The sequence below is a fragment of the Cynara cardunculus genome, assembly GCF_001531365.2.
Source record: "Cynara cardunculus var. scolymus isolate 2C chromosome LG 8, CcrdV1, whole genome shotgun sequence".
Taxonomy (NCBI): Eukaryota; Viridiplantae; Streptophyta; class Magnoliopsida; order Asterales; family Asteraceae; genus Cynara; species Cynara cardunculus.
In genome coordinates this window covers 19,833,790-19,854,750 of record NC_037535.1, presented here as the reverse complement: position 1 = coordinate 19,854,750, position 20,961 = coordinate 19,833,790, and the positions used below count along the sequence as shown (strand labels likewise).

Sequence of the window (20,961 nt, the reverse complement as noted above, 5' to 3'; positions counted from 1 at the left end):
TTATTCTGTATTTGATTGTGTTTATCTGCAGTTAGTTATACGAATTCAGATATGGGAAGGGTTTAAGAGTTTTTAAAAGTTTTAGTCAAATGCTTTATAAAATAGCATAGATAGTATAAATAAGACTTTAAGACTTTTGTTAAATTTGCGTAATAAAATAGTATAGATATAAAATTTTCTTACAATGGGTTTGATGATTCATGATACTGATCATGTGTGGAATGAAGCTATATATATAAATAGGAAAAAAAAACTAAAATGGGTTATTTATTGTTTTTAAAGAAAATAAGTTTTTACTGATGGATCACTGTGAATAAAATAGTTGGTCTTTGATCCGTTCGTAATTGGACTATCGGTGATCCGTTGATAATAATGGGTCGCCGGTGATCCATTGGTGATATCATTTCCCACGATGTTTTTTCTGACAGACTTTCACTGATAGATCATAGAAAGATTTTACTTTTAGCGACGGATTACCGGCAGATTCGTCCATCAGTGGAAGTCTTCTTTTTCTTGCAGTGACTTGAGGCACATGATGAGAGTGTCAAGAAATGACATGTCAAAATGGACGAACTTGGATTATTGGCCGCAACAACGCCAAAAGTTGTCGCTTTGGCACACTCTTTTTGTCCGGTGCGAACCGTGGTTCGGTCGGTCCTAACCTATTCCAACAACTCACGGTCTTCAAAGGCAACGCAATGCTAACAACTTAACTTATAATATATACTTTGGTTTTAGTTTCTATTTTCTGCAAAGGATTTGGTGTTGGTGGAATGAAGAAGTAAATACGTACCAGTTAATAACTTCATTCCCACATCGTATGCTGAATGCATTTTAGAGTTGAAGCAGTTCCATAAAGAAGCATGTGGAAAACGTGTTTGAAAACCCACGCAGCCATGTGATGAGCACAAAGCGAACTATTCTTTCGCCTTTTACTAAAGAATACCGTGTGTTCGTTACGACAAGTGGCATACGCCTATTTTTGGAGAGCTTTCCATTTTTGGAATGCCTCTAACAATGAATACCCAATGAGAACAACATCCGCAAAGTGGGGAGGAGTAGGGAAGAAGGAGCAGGGAGAAAACTGGATAAAGTATGGAGGGTTAGGTTCCGATCGAGGGGAGATGGGAGGAGCATGGAGGCTATTCTCTCTCGTGTATTTCAAAAGGGTAGGGATGGAAATGTGGTGTCTGTATGCATAATGGTGCTTTCTAAAAGCTTATTCGGTAAGCTCCCTTCTAAATGATCAAGACGCTCTCAAACATTATAATATGGCTGAGCGAATAAGTTGAAGGGTGAATTCATTGAGCTCATTAAGTTGTTTCTAAACAGGCCCTATATAAGTTGTTGATTTATTTAAAGACCGAACCCATCAAAAAACTGCAACCATTGTTAACACGTGTAGATCATGCAACTATATATATCACCATAAGCCACGTTGTCGGTTACTTTTCAGCATTAAGTCATACCGCATTGGTAAGTAGGATAGATAAATCATAAACGATCCAAATTAAGACATAAAAAACAGAAGTTCCAGATATAAACAGTTATTGTTTTCTTCTCTTCATATCACCCATTTCTCTCATGCATTTCTACACATCTTTCTTCATATTCTTCTTCTTTTAGCTTTATTGATTTTCCATGTTGAATTGCTTACAAATCTTGATGAAGATAAAGAAAACCAACAATCCATCGTGACGTTCACAGGGATGAAGACCACACGCAGGCTCTTGCAATCAGTCGAGGAACGTCTTCGATCCACAAAATGAGGCGGTTCCCTTATTGATTTTGATTGTGTTGCTGGAATCTTTGAGACAAAGCAACCTATTTTTTTGCCTTTTACTAAAGAATACATGTGCTTGTCGCAACAAGAGATCTACGCCTATTTTTGGAGACGTTTTTTTTGACGGGTTGCCCCACTAAGTTTGGTAAGTGGTTGAGCCTACGTCATAATTTGTGACCGTGAAAAACTGTCTTGCGTGGCCCCTACCCAAATATCGAGTCTTAATTAAATTTAGTAATTAAGATCCCACATGGGTGTTGGAATGAAAGGTGCAGCCTCAGCAAAAGCCATATAAGAAAAGTGTTTTACAACTTTTTACTTACTTACCTGGACGGGATCAATGGGTGATCAATGAGGCCTATGGTCTAGGTTGGTGACCTCCATTGCACTTGGGAGGGGTGCCAGTCTAAGGTCGGCCCAAGTGGTCGAGCCTACGTCATAATTTGTGTTAGTGGGGGCCTGCGTTCGCGCGGCCCCTAACCAAAGCATCCAGTCCTAATACTATTACTTGGATGCTCTTTTGCATGAACTCTCTTTTGTTTCTATTTTTGAAAGCCATCCTTTGATATTCGCAGACCAGCAATCCACCATGCTGGATCAAATAAACACAGGGGCGATGGGTTGTCAACAGAGATCACTGGCACCTCAAATGATATCATCTGATCCTTTATTAGTCTCGTATATATCACCTCATCGGATGTAGTTGGTCTTCATTAAAACTTCCAAGAAACGCTGATCTGATTGAGTCATCTATCGGATGAAGGTTCATGACCGCACAAACTATTCATCGGATGCTTACTTCATAAATAGTCTATAGCTGGTGGAATCTGATTTGGAGTTCATTTATCGGATATAGACAAAGGTAAGATTTTTACTTGTAAAAGTATTTTAACTACCGGTATTGATCCAAGAGCAAAGTGCTTTCAACAAAATAGAAGACTTGTTGAAGTGAGGTCAAGATTGTCATCAAAGCGGGATTGGATTACCGTCTAGCCAAAAAAAGATAAGTAGAAGATAAAAAGTCAACAATAGTCTGAGAGATACTATTTATATTATGATCAAGCAAAAAATAATATGAAACTGTAGAATCTGCAAGTGAGAAAGCAGTCCTAATGGCAGCTGCAGCCACATCGCATGGTGATTGCATGGTAGAGTTGAAGCAGTTTCCTTAACATCTATGAAAACCCACGCAGCCATGGATAATCTTTTCCAACACTTGATGTAAATAATGTTAGTGGTCGTTTACTAAACACTAAGTGCTTATCAGATAAATTTCCTCATCGAATGAACATGAGAAGGGCCAAGAGTCTTACCGGGTAAGAACGATGAGAATGAATGGAGACTCTTACCCGGTAAGTGAGGATGATGACTCTTACCCAGGTAAGCGCTTACCAAGTAAATTGTTGCATTCGATATGTTTTGATGTACTAAATTCTTACGCATCAAAATAAATGATTGTGTTGATTCATATTAGTAAGCACTTACCGAGTAAGCATTTGGGTAAACGGCCCCTTAGTTCAAATTACACTTGCAATGCAAAATTATGCCGATTGATATTTGTTGAAGAACATAAACACCAAACCACAATTCTAATAGACAGTTTCAAAACAATGGTGTGAGAAAAAAATAAAGAACAAGCAAAAGTTTGTAAATTAAGAAAATTGTAGGGTTATTCCCGCAATAGAACCCCTTCCAGAAATTCTCGACGGCCAAGGAGAGTACCCAAGGCCGAGGAGGGGGTTTGGAAATAGTTTTCAACCAGCAATTGACGCGCCTCAGTTATTACCTCATTAGCTGCGTCATTGCCCCAAGCGCAAAGATGCTTCTTCTCCCTCCTCCACCCCCTTCATTTTATTCTAACTTCTCTTTCAATAGCCTCACATTGCCCATCCATGTGGGACCGACAACCGAACCTTTTAATTAATATCCATCTTTCCATTCCATATCCTTACCATTCCTCGTAATATTGTTGGTGTTAGTCGCTATTGGTAGATCATTAGCATCATCATGCTTTTCAATCTTCTTTGTTCGTCGAGTTTGTAAAAGAGGTGAAATATATATATATATATATATATACATATATATATAGACACACACACACATATGTTTTCTAGACTCTTCGAATCCCCCATGGATGAAGATGCTCGAGATTGATCGGAGATTACGATATGGATTTTGTTGGTGTTAGTCGCTATTTGTTTATTGTTCGAGTTCATTTGTATGTTCGGTAAGTAAATTTGCCAGGGTTCGCGCGGCCTCTATCCAAACATCGAGTCCTAACACTACTTCTTAGAAGCTTGTTTGCTTTTTTTCTGTGGGAAGCATTTTTTAAAATTCATTTGTCATTTAAGGTAATTATTGAATTCTACAGAGTTACTGACTCACGCACCCTCATGGTCAAAGTACCTTTTGATGCTTTTGTTAATCAATATGAAGTTTTCTTACATGAGTTTGATGATTCATGATACTGATCATGTGTGGAATGAAGCTATATATATGAATAGGAAAATAAAATAAATTAAAATGGGTTATTCATTGTTTTTTTTTTAAATAAACTTTTACCGACGGATCACAGTAAAGAAAAGAGCCGGTCTCTTATCCGTCCTAATTGGACTATCGGTGATCCGTTGATAATAAATGGCTCGCCATTGATCCACCATTGGTGATATCATTTCCCACGATGTTTTTCCTATCGATAGATCACACACGGATCCGACTTTCAGCGACGGATTACCGGCAGGTTCGCCTATCAGTGTAAGTCTGTTTTTTTTGAAGTATATAATATTTATATACGGCAAATGCAACAAATAAACTCACACACCCTCCTCACCTATGGTGAGGTTTGAACCCCTGACCTCCTAGAAGGCCAAAGGCTACGATACCGCTAGGTTTGGTAAAGTCTTCTTTTTCTTGTAGTGACTTGAGGCACATGATGAGAGTGTCAAGAAATGACATGTCAAAGTGGACGAACTTGTATCAAAGTAAAATGATTCGTGAAGCTAATAACTCCTTTTATTTACTTGTTATGTAACGTTTGGACTCACTAGGGTTGTAAAAGATGGAACCAACACTTGAGGCACTGCTGTTTACTAGTTAGGTAATGTTTGGACTCACTAGGCTTGTAAGCCACTTTTGTTTTTTTCTTTTTTGATTAACCTGGATATCCAACCCGTTATACGAGTCGACTAATCCCAGGGCGACCACTGCTTTGCAGATAGCCTGGAGTCACCGCATTTGAACCTCCGTGACCACAAAAGGGGATTTTTATTTCTTCTTAGATTTAAACCTGAGACCTCCTGGTACTTTTGACCTTTTGGAGTCCAGCTCAAACCAATCAGACACCACCCTTGTGGTTGTAAGCCACTTTTGTTGTTGGTAGGTATCTTAGGTTTTAGTGACAGAGTCACCAGGAAGAGAGGCTTGGTGCTCAATTTAGAGTCACGCAGTGGGGACTATATTTTTGGGGCGCCTCGTGAACCGGAGATAGAAACTTGTGGCATAACACCCGACTTTATGTAGTTCAGCTTTGAATTAGATCAGATTGTTTAACTAATTGCCATTAACTATATATCCTTAATAATATATACTAATAATACTATTATTACTAGTAATAACATTAAATATAATGAAAACATATATATGATTCCCTTTTCTTTTTCTTGGCCCAACATGCAACATGCAATGCATGCATTATGCATACATACATGAAAGTGGATAACCAAGAGAAAGGTACCACCTGCAGCCGGTGCAAGGGGTCGTGGCCTCACCCTTCTCTGCCCACCCCGGTCTCACCAACGTCGGCAGCCGTGGGACTTGTGGGTTGTCCTCTCGCCCCTTGCACCATCTCTCAAACACACACACACAAAAACTGTGCCACGCCTTAGAAGTGTTGGCTATCATTGGATTGGCCGCAGACAACGCCAAAAGTTGTCGCTTTGGCACACCCTTATTTCTGTCCGGTGCGAACCGTGGTTCGGTCAGTCCTACACTTATTCCAACAACTCACGGTCTTCAAAGGCAACGCAATGCTAACAACTTAACTTATAATATATACTTTGGTTTTAGTTTCTATTTTCTGCAAAGGATTTGGTGTTGGTGGAATGAAGAAGTAAATACGTACCAGTTAATAACTTCATTTATTTATTGCAGCTTGATTCCCACATCGTTTGCTGAATGTATTTTAGATCTGAAGCAGTTCCATAAAGAAGCATGTGGAAAACAGTTTGAAAACCCACGCAGCCATGTGATGAGCACAAAGCGAACTATTCTTTCGCCTTTTACTAAAGAATACCGTGTGTTCGTTACTATAAGTGGCATACGCCTATTTTTGGAGAGCTTTTTGTTTTTGGAATGCCTCTAACAATGAAAACCCAATTTAGAAAAACATGAAAACCAAGTCTCATTTATACAAAGATTGCTGTGAAAATGTAATCTCAGTTGACCTCCATCGCACCTTAATAACGGAAGTCTGTTCTTGTGGCTCCTTCCCAAATAATCCAAACCCGATCATTTAATACTCTTTCGTACGTTCCTTTAGTAATGTTTTCGATTTTGTCTTCTAATTCCTTCTCTAAAACACATGATCATTCTCTAAACGTTTCTTATGTAAAAACCAAAGTGCATTTATATAATTAATTATAAACATAAATAATCATATAAAACTAGTAATTAAGATCCCACATGGGTGTTGGAATGAAATGTGCACCCCCAACAAAAGCTATATAACAAGAGTGTTTTACATCTTTTTACTTACTTACCTGGACGGGATCAATGGGTGATCAATGAGGCCTATGGTCTAGGTTGGTGACCTCCATTGCACTTAGGAGGGGTGCCACCCTAAGGTCGGCCCAAGTGGTCGAGCCTACGTCATAATTTGTGCTAGTGGGGGCCTGCGTTCGCGCGGCCTCTATCCAAACATAGACTCCTAATACTACTTCTTAGAAGCTTGTTTGCTTCTTAAGAGCTCTTTACCAAATGCTTACTTGGGTAAGTGAACATCAAGTTATATTATCTTGCAGGATGAATATGGTAAGGACCAAAAATCTTACTCGGTAAGATCGAGATAAGGACCAAGAGTCTTACCTTGTAAGTAAGGATAACGACTCTTACCATGATAAGCGCTTACCAGGTAAATTGTTGTATACGATACCGTTTTGGTGGACTAAAATCTTACCTAGTAAGTAAATGATAGTGTTAAATTTACCGGTAAGCGCTTACCGGGTAAGTGTTTGGCAAACGGCCCCTTATTCTCTTTGGTACTACAATGAAGGTTTTGTTTGCTGCCCTTCAAACCTTTGCACTTCTGGAATGTATGGACCAGATTGTTTTTGGGTCATGTCTTTTTACCATGTACCCAAGGCTTTTGGTGGTTGTCTTGCTAATTTCTTTCGATTTTATTTTTGAATACAACCATTGTTTAGACCCATAATGACCCACTTAAGCTCGTTAATGATATTAATACGTATTATACCCACATAGGCCAAACAACGCATTAACGGGTTTAACGGGACACTAAGGACCACCATGATTCGTTATACCTCCCATTAAGGGATCTACTCATATTGATTATGACCTTTTAGATCCTTCCAATTATATGGTTTACTGAATTGTGAGATCGCCTTTTTGCATTTTGTGAATAAAGCTTAAAAGATGGTGTTTTGTTTTGCTAAATATCAGCTCTTTTAGTAATGCTAGCTGAGGCAGCTTTGTTTTTACAAGAGCTCCCTTAGAAAAATCAGTCCTTTTACTCTATTATAAACCAATTATACCTCATGTTTAAAAGAAAACCGTTGGACTACTCAAACCAATTGAACGGAGTCAAACAAGACCGTTTCTTGGTGGTTTGAGTGATCTTGGGGTTCGATACAATCTGAAAAATAGCGAGACCTAGAGAATATAATTACTACTTGACACAAAGGAATGGCAACAGCCACCATGATCCCAACTATCGAACTTTTTCACTCCAATGCCACAAAACCGTAACAAGTTACTCGGATTAAAAACCATAAGAATCTGAATGAAAAGAAATTAAAGGGTTTCGTTAGTCCCACATGGATTTGCAAAGTGAGGGTGTTGAAAGAGAGGTTAGAATAAAAGGGTGGAGGTGGGGAAGGGAGAAAAGCATCTTTGCGCTTGGGGCAATGACGTAGCTGATGAGGTAATAACCGAGGCGCGTCAATTGCTGGTTGAAAACTATTTCCAAACCCCCTCTTGGGCCTTGGGTACTCCCCTTGGCCCTTAGAGAATTTCTGGAAGGGTTTCCTAATGGGAATAACCCTACATTTTCCTACTTTACAAACTTAATTACATGACTGTTTTCTTCACATTGTCGGTTTTTGATCTAGTAATTCATTAGTGGCCACATAAAAACAGGTTGGATGTCCAGGTTGAATCAGAGTCTTAACAACTCTAATCTGAAACCACCCAAAACATTTATTTAACTTGATTTAGTCGCTACTCTCTTGTATTGACGTAGAGATGAAAAAAAATGATGTAGGCTGGATGTTTTGAAAAATGCTTCCCACAGAATAAAAGAAAAAACAAACAAGCTTCTATTAGACTGGATGTTTGGTTAGGGGCCGTACGAATGCAGGCCCCCACTAACATATACCATAGGCCTCATTGGTCACCCATTGATCGCGTCCAGGTATGTAAGTAAAAAGTTGTAAAACACTTTGGTTTTCACATAAAAACCTTTAAAGAATGATCAAGTGTTTTAGATAAGGAATTAGATGACGAAATCGAAAACATTAGTAACGGAACGTAGGAAAGAAAAATCAAACAAGTATCAAATGAGATGTTGTTCTAGATCGGGTTTGGATTATTTGGGAAGGAGCCAACAGAACAGACTTCCGTTATTAAGGTGCGATGGAGGTCAACTGAGATTGCATTTTTACAGCAATCATTGTATAACTTGAAAAATATACTAAAAGGTAAATGAGACTTGGTTTTCATGTTTTTCTAAATTGGGTTTTCATTGTTAGAGGCATTCCAAAAACGGAAACCTCTCCAAAAATAAGCGTATGCCACTTATTGGAACAAACACACGGTATTCATTAGTAAAAGGCGAAAGAATAGTTCGCTTTGTGCTCATTACATGGCTGAGTGGGTTTTCAAACACGTTTTCCACATGCTTCTTTATGGAACTGCTTCAACTCTAAAATGCATTCAGTATACGATGTGGGAATGAAGCTGAAATATAAATATATATATATATATATATATATATTTATGTTGAAGATAAATGAAGTTATTAACTGGTATTTACTTATTTTTTCCACCAACACCAAAACCTTTGCAGAAAATAGAAACTAAAACCAAATAATAATGAAATTGTTTTGACTCTGTTTTCCAACTTCGAGATTCTACAGTTGTATATGATTCTTTCTCTGCAATCCATTTCAATCTCAATCTAATTGGATAGCTTCTAAGAAGTAGTATTAGGAGTCGATGTTTGGATAGGGGCCGCGCGAACGCAGGCCCCCACTAACACAAATTATGACGTAGGCTCGACCACTTGGGCCGACCTTAGGGTGGCACCCCTCCTAAGTGCAATAGAGGTCACCAACCTAGACCATAGGCCTCATTGATCACCCATTGATCCCGTCCAGGTAAGTAAGTAAAAAATCGTAGAACACTCTTCTTATATGGCTTTTGCTGGGCCTGCACCTTTCATTCCAACACCCATGTGGGATCTTAATCAGTAAGTCATACTTTATTTAGTTTGTCCAATTCGTGTTACAACAAATAAAAACTAGAAATCAGTACATTGTTCATAAGAATTTGAATCCATTTTCACACCACATCTCTAATAGAAACGAGTTTTGGATCGATTTAACAAAATAAATACGTAAATATTGCTTACAATTTAAATAGACTACTAAATGTTGATTCAATTTTGGGGTGAATAATGGGTGTATAAGGTATACAAAAGCACTAGAATGCAGTTGTTGGAGGGCAGTACAACTGAAAAAAAAAAAGTGTGGCAAATTTACTTACCGAACATACAAACGCACTCGAACAATAAACGAATAGCGACTAATACCAACAAAATCCATAACGAATGGCAACAGCCACTATGATCCCAACTATCGAACTTTTTGACTCCAATGCCACAAACCGTAACAAGTTACGTGGATTAAAAAACCATAAGAATCTGCATAAAAAGAAATTAGTCCCACATGGATGGGCAATGTGAGGCTGTTGAAAGAGAGGTTAGAATAAAATGAAGGAGGTGGGGGACTCAGAAAAAACATCTTTGCGCTTGGGGCAATGACGCAGCTAATGAGGTAATAACCGAGGCGTGTCAATTGCTGGTTGAAAACTATTTCCAAACCCCCTCCTCGGCCTTGGGTATTCCCCTTGGCTGTCGAGAATTTCTGGAAGGGTTCTCTTGCGGGAATAACCCTATAATTTTCTTAGTTTTACAAACTTTTGCTTATTCTTTTTTTTTTCTTTCACATCATTGTTTTGAAACGTATGTTACAATTGTGGTTTGGTTGTATTTGTTTATGTTCTTTAACAAATATCAGTCGGCATAATTTTGCATTGCAAGTGTAATTTGAACTAAAGGGTCGTTTACCTAAATGCTTACACGGTAACTCTACAACAAAATCGGGTTTATAGAACACTCTCAATTTCTAAGCGTCCTAACAAACCTCTTTATAAGACTTGGTTTATAGGACCAAAAAAATAAAGTGTCATATCTAAAGGCGTTGTAATAAGTTTATATGACGTTTTTAAGACATTTTTAATATAAAGCGTCCCATTAGCGACTTTATAGAATACTATTTGAAAAACTGCCCTATAAAAACAAACGACCTATAAAAAATTGAGTTTATACGACACTTTCTCAAAAGTATCCTATAAAGTTGCTAATGTGACACTTTGTATTAAAAATGTTCTAAAACACTTGTTAAGACGTCTAAAAGCGTCATATAAACTTATTACAACATCATTAGATAGGACACTTTAAATTTTGGTCATATAAATTAAGTCCTATAAAGCGGTCTATTGGGACACTTAGAAATTGGAGGTGTCCTATAAACCCAATTTTGTTGTAGTATATGCTTTCACCACTACCCAATTCAGATGTCCAATGATCTCTGTTGACAACCCATTGCCCCTGACTTTTTTTGATCCAGCATGGTGGATTGCTGGTCTGCGAATATCAAAGGATGGCTTTCAAATTTAGAAACAAAAGAAGAGAGTTTATGCAAAAGAGCATCCAAGAAGTAGTATTAGAACTGGATATTCGGTTAGGGGCTGCGCGAACGCAGGCCCCCACTAACACAAATTATGACGTAGGCTCGACCACTTGGGCCGACCTTAGACCGGCACCCCTCCTAAGTGCAATGGAGGTCACCAACCTAGACCATAGGCCTCATTGATCACCCATTGATCCCGTCCAGGTAAGTAAGTAAAAAGTTGTAAAACACTCTTCTTATATGGCTTTTGTTGAGGCTGCACCTTTCATTCCAACACCCATGTGGGATCTTAATTACTAGTTTTAATTAAGACTCAATATTTGGGTAGGGGCCGCACAAGGCACAGTTTTCCACTGTCACAAATTATGACGTAGGCTCAACCACTTACTAAATTTAGCGGGGCTACCCTTCAAGGAAAAACGTCTCCAAAAATAGGCGTAGATCACTTGTTGCGACAAGCACATGTATTCTTTAGTAAAAGGCAAAAAAAAATAGGTTGCTTTGTCCTAAAGATTCCTGCAACACAATCAAAATCAATAAGGGAACCGCCTCATTTTATGGATCGAAGACGATCCTCGACTGATTGCAAGAGCCTGCATGTGGTCTTCATCCTTGTGAACGTCACGATGGATCGTCCTATCTAAAGGTGTTGTAATAAGTTTATATGACGCTTTTGGGCGTCTTAACAAGTTTTTTAGAACATTTTTATTACAAAGTGTCGCATTAACAACTTTATATGACACTTTTGAGAAAGTGTCCTATAAACTCATTTTTTTATAAGATATTTGTTTTTATAAGACAATTTTTTCAAATAACGTCCTATAAAGTTGCTAATAGGACGCTTTATATTAAAAGTGTTCTAAAAAAATTATTACGACGCCAAAAAATGTCATATAAACATATTACAACGCCTTTAGATAGGACAGTTTATTTTTTTGGTCCTATAAATTAAGTTCTATAAAGAGGTCTATTAGAACGCTTAAAAATTGAGAGTGTCCAATTTGGATCATTTATGATTTATCTATCCTACTTACCAATGTGGTATGACTTAATGTTGAAAAGTAACCGACAACGTGGCTTATGGTGATATATATAGTTGCATGATCTACGCATGTTAACAATGGTTGCAGTTTTTTAATGGATTCGGTCTTTAAATAAATCAACAACTTATATAGAGTCTGTTTAGAAACAACTTAATGAGATCAATGAACCCTTCAGCTAATTCGTTCAGCCATATTATGTTGTTTGAAAATGTCTTAATCATCTAGAAGGGAGCTTACCGAATAAGATTTTAGAAGACACCCTTATGCATACAGACACCACATTTCTATCCCTACCCTTTTGAAATACACGAGAGAGAATAACCTCCCTGCTCCTCCCATCTTTCTCGATCGGAACCTAAACAAAAGAAAAAAACAAATAGAAGAGTAAAATGGTTACCTTTATCATTAAGACGTTTTTTCAGTAAAGCCAACAAACAACAATTCTATTTAATACATATAGACAACCTCTTAGATCCTTATGATTGCATTAAGCACTCAACTCAGATAAAAAAAACAACCAAGGATAAAACCCATTGATTTTTTTAAAAGGGTTAAATGCATGAAATAACAACCTACTTTCATAAAAAAATTATTATAACATTCTACTTTTGTTTTTCTTTATTACAGCAATGTACTTTCAAATTATTTTGTATTAAGGCATTGTACTTTCAAATTATTTTTTATTAAGGCATTGTACTTTAAAAAATCTACCCATAATAGCAATGGGTAACCTGTTACCTTTTAAACCGGTTAACTCTTTGACTTTTTTGCTTGTGTGGCTTTAATTAGGTGATGCGGATGCCACATCATTTTGATGACTTAACTAAAATAAAAATAAAAATATATTTCAAATTATTATTAATGATTTTCATTTTTCATTGCTATGATCTAWAAAAACATTTAATTTTTTTTACTTTTTCTTATTAAGTTGCATTCAAATTAAATATTCTTAGAGTAAAATATTTATTAAATAAATATGAAACATTATTTTCGAGAAAGTCACATCACTATAGTACATGTGGACAGCCTACATGGACAATGAGCTGGCATGAAAACTAGCATAATGGGTAAATGAAAATTAAAAGGTTACCCATTGATATAATGGGTAAATTTTTCAAAGTACAATGTTCTAATAAAAAATAGTTTGAAAGTACATTGCTGTAATAAGAAAAACTAAAAGTACAATGCTATAATAAAGAAATTTATGAAAGTAGATTGTTATTTTGTGCATTTTGCCCTTTTTAAAAATGGACAAGAACCGTCAAAATATTTAACCGTATGAATGAAACATGTAATTTACTCAAAATTATATTAGTATGTAAATTAAAAAAGAACCAGAAGGGTACCCGTGCAATACATCGATGCACATTTTGATTCTAATCTTTCGTTTTATATTTTGGGTCTATCGATGTTATAATGCGATTTTATGTGGTTTTGAGAAAAAAGAAATGTTTTTATTTTTGAATGAAATATAAATTTGAAGATATTATAAAATGTTGAAAAAAAATATTATTATCAAATTAACTATCTAAAAGTTCTCATTTTTATGTAATTTCTTTCATTTTATTTTTTTATTATAATTTAATTGAAGTTTAAAAACGAATTAATTTATTTTTGATTTAGTAAAATATTTTTTTTAAGATAATAATTAAGTATTCTGTTAGAACTTAATAATTATCTTAATTATATTTTAAATATTTTATAACTAAAATGAGATGTTTATGCACGAATTAAAAATTTACGTATAATTTACTTGTAATCTTGAATGTTAAATAACATACATCAATAAACAGTACTTCGTGCATCAAAAATAGTTTTTAAGAGTTTTTGTCAAATGTTTTATAATATAGTATAGGGATGGCAAAAAAACCGAAATCGATGGTGAAAACTGAAAATCGAAACCTTCGGGCCGGGTTTGGAGATATCTTATTGGGGACGGGGCGGAGATCGGGGACAAATTCAGGGATTTTAACGAGGATGGGAACGGTGATCACCGGCCCGGCCCGATATGTGTATATATATATATATGTATAAATATATATATTTTTTAATTTACATACATACATATATATATATATAATATCATTAAAAGAAAATAGTAACATTAAAATTTAAAATACTTTTATTCACTCTACCTCAACAACCCAAATAAAACTCACGAAAAAAGTCTAGTTTATTTGTCTAAAATTGTGATTTTAGTTGTATGATATTTGAATTTCAGTTTAATTTTATATTGTAATCTAATACATTGTTTGTAATTGGTTCGATTATGTTTGAGACATTTAAACTTATATTTTTTTTTAAATTGTAATTTACTTTTAATTGTGAAAACTAACATATTATAATTTTTCTCAAATCGGTTTCAGGTTTCGGGTTCGGTTATAACCAACAGTGAAAAAGATGATTTTTACCCTTAACGGGTTCCCCAACGGGGATCGGGAAAACCGCAGGGACCCAATGGGGATCCCCGATAAGATCTCCTATGGGGATCAAGACGGTTACAAGGACAGTTTAGCTATCAGTCTCGAGAAGGGATACCAATACCCGATCCGTTGTCATTCCTAATATAGTCGTCATTATAGATAAATAAAATACAGCCAACGCCATAGAAAACACGTACCACGTGTACCAATAAAATCACCTAAAGTGTACTCCCTGTTGGCAGTTTGTCCACGTCATCTTCTCCCTATCCACCACCGATTTACCCTCTCTCTAGAATCATCGTCCTTTTACCTCCATCCTTCCATTCTAACCCACCAAATAAGAAACGAAAAGGAAATCAAATCGTAAAATCTTTCGTCATCATCTTCGCCGCTGTCTCTCAATTGGAAATTTTGTTCATCAATGGCTGTTGGGGTTTCGATTTTAGCAGGTTACGTTTGTTTTTTTGCTCTGTTTGTTCAATTTTCGGGTTCGAAGGCTTTGATCTCTACCCCTGACGTTAAGCAACACCATCCCAAAGCCATCGCGGTAAGTAATTTTCGCAAATTCATCGGATTCTTAAATTGGAATGGTCTTCGGATCCAATGTTCATCTAGATGATTAATCCAAGTATGTTCATATTTCAATGATCAGAAATCGATTGTGTTGCATGCAAATGAAAATTTTATGTTATTTGTTATTATTTCCTAAAGCCATAAACAGATCGATTTCAATTTGAATCCAATTCATCTTTGTTCATGGGGAGAGAGGACACCAGGTTGGAAACCGTAACGGAAGCTTATCAAAAATGAGAAATAGCTAATGGAGAGGATTACAATTCATCGTCTATTCATATTCATAGAACATAAGGTTTTGTTTTGGGTCTCTATTTACTAAGAATATGATCAAGACATGTGTTTGTTTTTGGGCTATTAATTATCTGGTTAAATGGTGGCATTTTTTCATATCTCAATATCGAATGATTTGTTGGGGATTCTAATGCTTATTACTCCATTGTTATCCGTGTTTTAGGATTTGAAGGAAGCTATTGTCAAAGGATTAGGGCTTCAATCAGATGAAATTAAGATATCTGGTTTTGATTCCAGAGATGCCTTAGTTGGTCGATCGGTAGCTTATGAGTTTGATGTGGAAATCGATGATAAAGTTCTTCCGTTTAAACTTTTGGAGGATGTGCATAGATGGGAATATGTGGATTTGCCTATTTTTCGAGTGGAGGATCAGGCCGGAAACGATGGTGATGAGAATGGTTTGGCAGAGAAGAAGGGATCAGGAGAAAGGTTGCCTGTTTTGGCCCCATTTCAGCTCGCTGGTCCGATGGAGCTTTGGATCCAGGATGCAAAAGACATGAGGCTTTCTTTGCCTGTAAGTTCATGTTTCCGTTGCCTCCATTTTCTTATCGTAGTTTATTATCTTTTATGGTGTTTATTCTTTATTTTGGCAATGCCAACATATGCTTACCAAGAAGAAAACATGTTGGTTTACTTTCAAGATAAAACAAATACTTTCAACTTACAAGATTGATAGGATTCATTAGCATTTCGGGTCAATTTTTATGACCACATTAACTTTCTGTTGGTGTTACATATTCAACGAAGTTGTTATCAATTTGTATATGGAAAGTAATAGGTTTAACCTCAATAAAGTTACGAGGTTTTCTTTGCGTGCTAGGAATGGTATTTTGATGAAGTGGTGATTGATTGAATTTCTTTTCATGCTTTTACTATTAGATTACTAGAAATGCAAGAACTAATTGAATATTATGGATAGTTTTGTCAAATTGCTTTGACAGCACAACTTGGGAGGGTTTAATAGTATGGGGTCTTATTCGTCCAGCAATATCAGAGTGTCTGTTTGCGCCGTTGCCAAATATGGCTGTATCAGATAAGCCAAAATACATGTATTGTCTCAGTTAAGCCATGGCTTTTCCACTTGTACCCTTCCTTTCGGCCACTTGCAGACTGCCTCAATCGACACATAACTTCGTCAAAATGGGTAATCCAGTTCTTGTTGACCCAAACCCTAGATTTATTCCCCCTTTCTATGTGTTCTTGTGGTTGAATTCTAGGCAAAGAATTTGCATGTTACATTATCTGGTTGATTCTATCTGTAAGTTTAATGTTTGTTTCCTTCTATAACTTTTCCTAAGATTATATTATTTTGGGTTTTTAAGAGATGGATTATCTCTTGTAACTTACCTGATCCTTCCACTTCAAATATGAACTTCAGTTGTTTGGAGGTGCGATAATGATGGATTGCGAGTATTTTCATGTGTACTAGGGCATTAGGCAATAGAACGATGATTATCATGATCGAGAACATGAAGGGGGTTGTTTATTATTCATCTCTAATGGTTCTGTATTTAGTAAATTGATTTATTTGGGGGTTTTTTTTTTCTGAAAGGGTGTCACCGGCAACGTCTGGACTAATCCCATCAAATTGTGACCGCAAGAAATTAGCTTTGATAAACTTAGTGATCACAATTGTTGTGCGTACCTAGAATCGAACCCTATGCAGAAGGGATATTCCACCACATCCCCCAAGACCTCAGCCGTTACGCGACAACCCTTGTGGTTGATTTATTTGGTTTCCATTAAGAAAAACTGGATATGGGCTTGTTTGTGGCAAACACAATTTCCTTTTTTCTTCCATCATTTTTTTTGGAAAAGAGCTACACTTTTGATTGTAATCAGTTGACTACTCTCTAGGTAAAGATTTTATATGATTTTTATTTAAAGTGTTTGTTATCTATTACAAGTACCAACTGCAAAGTTCAATGAAGTTGGTCTTTTTGATTGAAAAGTTTGTCATCCAAAGGGGTAACCACTTGGGTTGTGGGGCACTGGATAACCTCAAGGAGTCAAGGGATGTAGTGGAAATTGGAAAATCTCATTTATCCCGTTCAAATCCAGGTGTTGTCAATGTCAAAGCCCTTGTGGCCATGGAGGTTAACTTGGGATGACTCTACTCGTGGTCACCTAGGGATTAGTCGGTGAATGTAAGCTGGCCTAGAAACTCATGGTTACCCAAAAAAAACACAATTAGCAATATCTTAATTCATACAGACGGCTTATCATAGGAAAAAAATCAGATAACAGCTTATACTTGTTAGCTATCGAGGCATATATTGGTGGTAGATAGAGATTTAACCATGAGCACGTGATCATCTTGTTCATATTTGTCCATTCCGTATGTTCTTACTACGCTGTTATTTCTTGATTAATTTTCACTTGTATATAGAGTTGTGTGGCCACTAAATCCTGTTTGAAATAATGTACAGCATGATGTTGATGCTGGTGAGCTGAGGAAAGTAATCCTAGCAGATGGTGCAGTTGTGACAGTTAAGGGTGCCCGATCAGTAAGCTTACGCCACCCAATCGAGCTCCCACTTCCTTTAAACAACACCCAAAACGGGTTTGCTTCTGGTCTCCTGACCCTAGCCGAGCGCCTCCGACACGCTTCTCGTACCCAAGCCCAACTTCTCTCCCTTCGTATCGTTGGCCCAACATCTCTCACATCCCCCACTCCGTCATCACCCTCTTCCAACAACAAACTCAAACTCAAACGCCTTGCTCCTGGCTTAGTCGAGCTGTCCTCGGTTTCAAAAACAAATTTAAGAAGCGTACTTTCCACCATTGATCTTCAAGGAGAAACCCCGACCCTTCTCACTCCAGACCATTTCACAACATTATGGCCGCTCACATCCATCAACGGCTCGCACTCAAACTTGGTTGGTTTAGAGCGGCTGCTGTCTTCGGTTTTGGGTTCCAAAGCCAGCAAAGAGGGTTCGTTTAAGCTGTTGAAAGCAGATATATCGGCTCACACGTTTGTGAAGATAGGGTTCAGGGTGGAGAGGCTGACCGGAAACATGGCGCAGGGGGAGGGTCATGGTCGGCTGCCGGAATGGAGAACAAAGCCGGAAACGATGAAGATGCATTTTGAAGTGCTGGCTAAGGTTGATGGAGATAAGTTTGTGGCTGAGAGAGTTGTGCAGGTGAATCCTCCTGTCATGGTGGAGCATACCATAGCACCAAATGTTGTTACTGGGAACACAACCATGTCAAAGGTGCCTATTCTTCACACTCCTTTTACTCCATTTGCATTATAAAACTGTTACTCAAAAGTATGAACACAACTGCATCCTTTTATTTCATTTATCATATTCAGCCTGTTAAACCCCCTTTTTAAGTAGGAACTAATTAATATATGTTACTATAACATGATCTGTATAAAATCATAAATCTCATCTTGTGAATTTGTTGATAGAACTTGAAACACCATCTCCTTACCATCCTGATTCCTACATATTTTTGTGTTAGAATATACTAGATTTTCTTGTTATTAGCTAACAAAACCATCATCTTTTGAAAAAAATTACCAACTATATGAGACGGTACAATTTCTATCTATATTTTGAATAATAAAACTATAATTGTTTTTTTTTTTTCCTCATATTTGTTCTTTATTATCTAATATTGAGTGTATAAATCTTATGTACTCTTTTTTCGCTAAAAGAAAAATAAGATCTCAAACTATAATCAAAATAAGTTTTTTATTTATAAGATTGATGATTTTAAAAAAGTTTGTTTCAACCCTAACGTTATATTCGTAAGTCTTCTTTTACGAAGAAAAAAAGTAATGGAAGAAGAAAAATATTTCGTTCTACGAGGTTTCTTTCAGGGGAAGGAAAAGAAAAAAGAAATTATATCAAAACTTTTTTTTTTTCATTATTTTTTCTTCCTCCTCCTTCTCTATCAAAAACATAAATAAAAAAAACTTTATTTTTTTTCATTCTTTTAATTTTCTTTTCATTTATCATTCTTTCTTTTCTTTTCAAATTCGGAGACATAGTATAAAAGTTCAAAATGATGTTAAAAAAATTAACATGAAGTGACATGGAAAACCGACCTATTTACATTAACTTACATAGTGTTGTTCGGAAATCAAAAGAATTAATATTGTGATCTCAAATGATGTCATTTTATGTACCAAAAATATATCATAAGATGTTTTTGATGAATGAAAAAAATCGATGATGCTACATAAAAATGTTCTAGTAGATAATATTAATTTAGAATTGATTATCGATTGATTTTGCGTCTAAGAATACTCGAAAAAACAATTTTATATGAATTCAATGTTATTTCTGATGATAAAAAACAATGTATTGAAAAAATATTGGCCGGAGCCTAAAAACTGTTGGGAACGGGCTTGATGGAAATGACTGTTTTACCCTTGAGAATGAATTATAGCTTGTTTCAATTCATCGAAATGGAACAAAAGATAGACAAATACCAGAGAAGAAATAGGCAAACATCAATTTTGGTCCAAAAGATAAACTTGAACACCAATGAAAGTGAAATCGGAAAAAGAGAAGAGAGGAGAAATCGAAACACACAACAATAAATGTCCCAATCAAAAATCAAATGTATCGTATATCCTCAACAAACACAGAAGAAATAAGCAAACATCAAACTTGGAGAAAAAGAAACCTTGGCCCTCGATTGGTATCTGCAAGCTTCAAACTTGGAATCAAGGAGATCAAACGGAGGAGCAAACCAGGGAGATGGTCGCTGGTCAAGATGGTCTGGTCTGATCTTGTCTAGCCACTGGTCACGATGGGCAACGGTCTCAAGATACACAGTGGCTATGGTTTTGAACAAGTCTGGAAGAGGAGGGGGTTTATTAAAAATAAGAGGTAGGGGTGGGGTGAAGTTTGTTTGTCAAGAGATGCTAAAGTTTGAAGTTTTATTTCAATTATGATTAATAAGATGTGATGTTGAATTCTGAAATTTGAATCAATAAGACTGTTTGTTTTTGTAAACTGATAAATGTCTGAATTTGTTTAAATTGTCTATTTTATCCATTAGAAAGTTATAGTGTTAAATTTATAGATAAATTTATACCAGTTTACATATTTATTCATCATCATTATGAAATTTACATCTAAATTATATAATCAACATTCATTTAAACGAAAATATGTCATTAACGGTATTTAACACATTTAAATCCTGTTAAAATACATCAGTTGAGACAAGTGAGGATCGATTTGGTGAGGATCGATTGAGAGAAAGGATCGATTAAGTTTAGTAGATCGAAAAACGTTGTTGCTAAGAGTTTGGAGAACAATAAAAAGCAAATAAGATGTTGGTTTACCTCTTATCAAATAAGACATGAACAAGACACAAAGTGCCTTCAAAAAATTAGATAAAACAAACAGTTTTAATGGTCTTCTCTCTCTTAACTAATCAGACATAAAATGCTAATAAGAGCTTTTTTAGAAAAAACAAACAAAGCCCTAGCATTTTGATTGAAATTAAGCTAAAATTGACGTCAAGCCAACAAATTTGATGAAATTTGTTATATAAAACTAGAACTGTATTCGCGCGATACAGCGAGATACATCTTGATTTTAATGTTCTATTTTATTCTTTGTCTCTGTCGATGTTATAATACTATTTTATGTGTTTTTAAGAAAACAATAATG

General features: G+C 36.1%; 1 protein-coding gene, 7 non-coding genes and 4 pseudogenes across 8 annotated transcripts; 8 read left to right on the top strand and 4 right to left on the bottom strand.

Annotated features, from left to right (window-relative positions):
- The first annotated feature begins 892 nt into the window (after nt 1-892).
- On the top strand, nt 893-1,009 carry LOC112517534. Its single transcript, XR_003069719.1, has one exon. It is a non-coding gene; the product is annotated as a U5 spliceosomal RNA (small nuclear RNA).
- Nucleotides 1,010-1,804: 795 nt separating this feature from the next.
- LOC112517538 lies at nt 1,805-1,913 on the top strand (annotated as a pseudogene).
- A 189-nt stretch (nt 1,914-2,102) lies between these two features.
- LOC112517542 lies at nt 2,103-2,263 on the top strand. The gene has a single exon (XR_003069725.1). It is a non-coding gene; the product is annotated as a U1 spliceosomal RNA (small nuclear RNA).
- A 1,186-nt stretch (nt 2,264-3,449) lies between these two features.
- Nucleotides 3,450-3,604, bottom strand: LOC112517525 (annotated as a pseudogene).
- Nucleotides 3,605-6,020: 2,416 nt separating this feature from the next.
- LOC112517535 lies at nt 6,021-6,138 on the top strand. The gene has a single exon (XR_003069720.1). It is a non-coding gene; the product is annotated as a U5 spliceosomal RNA (small nuclear RNA).
- Nucleotides 6,139-6,532: 394 nt separating this feature from the next.
- LOC112517520 lies at nt 6,533-6,693 on the top strand. Its single transcript, XR_003069714.1, has one exon. It is a non-coding gene; the product is annotated as a U1 spliceosomal RNA (small nuclear RNA).
- A 1,212-nt stretch (nt 6,694-7,905) lies between these two features.
- Nucleotides 7,906-8,059, top strand: LOC112517524 (annotated as a pseudogene).
- A 710-nt stretch (nt 8,060-8,769) lies between these two features.
- LOC112517536 lies at nt 8,770-8,885 on the bottom strand. Its single transcript, XR_003069721.1, has one exon. It is a non-coding gene; the product is annotated as a U5 spliceosomal RNA (small nuclear RNA).
- A 355-nt stretch (nt 8,886-9,240) lies between these two features.
- On the bottom strand, nt 9,241-9,401 carry LOC112517531. The gene has a single exon (XR_003069716.1). It is a non-coding gene; the product is annotated as a U1 spliceosomal RNA (small nuclear RNA).
- Nucleotides 9,402-10,036: 635 nt separating this feature from the next.
- On the top strand, nt 10,037-10,189 carry LOC112517526 (annotated as a pseudogene).
- Nucleotides 10,190-11,040: 851 nt separating this feature from the next.
- LOC112517553 lies at nt 11,041-11,201 on the bottom strand. Its single transcript, XR_003069736.1, has one exon. It is a non-coding gene; the product is annotated as a U1 spliceosomal RNA (small nuclear RNA).
- Nucleotides 11,202-14,776: 3,575 nt separating this feature from the next.
- On the top strand, nt 14,777-18,686 carry LOC112517486. The gene is made up of 3 exons (XM_025124932.1): nt 14,777-15,002; nt 15,486-15,836; nt 17,752-18,686. The coding sequence occupies exons 1-3, from the start codon at nt 14,877-14,879 to the stop codon at nt 18,577-18,579; spliced, it is 1,305 nt and encodes a 434-aa protein (XP_024980700.1). The 5' UTR covers nt 14,777-14,876; the 3' UTR covers nt 18,580-18,686.
- Nucleotides 18,687-20,961: the final 2,275 nt, after the last annotated feature.

Coding starts and splice junctions, on each gene's coding strand:
- LOC112517486 (XM_025124932.1), top strand. CDS start 14,877: ATGGCTGTTGGGGTTTCGATTTTAGCAGGTTACGTTTGTTTTTTTGCT. Junction 15,003..15,485: donor ACCATCCCAAAGCCATCGCG/GTAAGTAATTTT, acceptor TCCGTGTTTTAG/GATTTGAAGGAAGCTATTGT. Junction 15,837..17,751: donor ACATGAGGCTTTCTTTGCCT/GTAAGTTCATGT, acceptor AATAATGTACAG/CATGATGTTGATGCTGGTGA.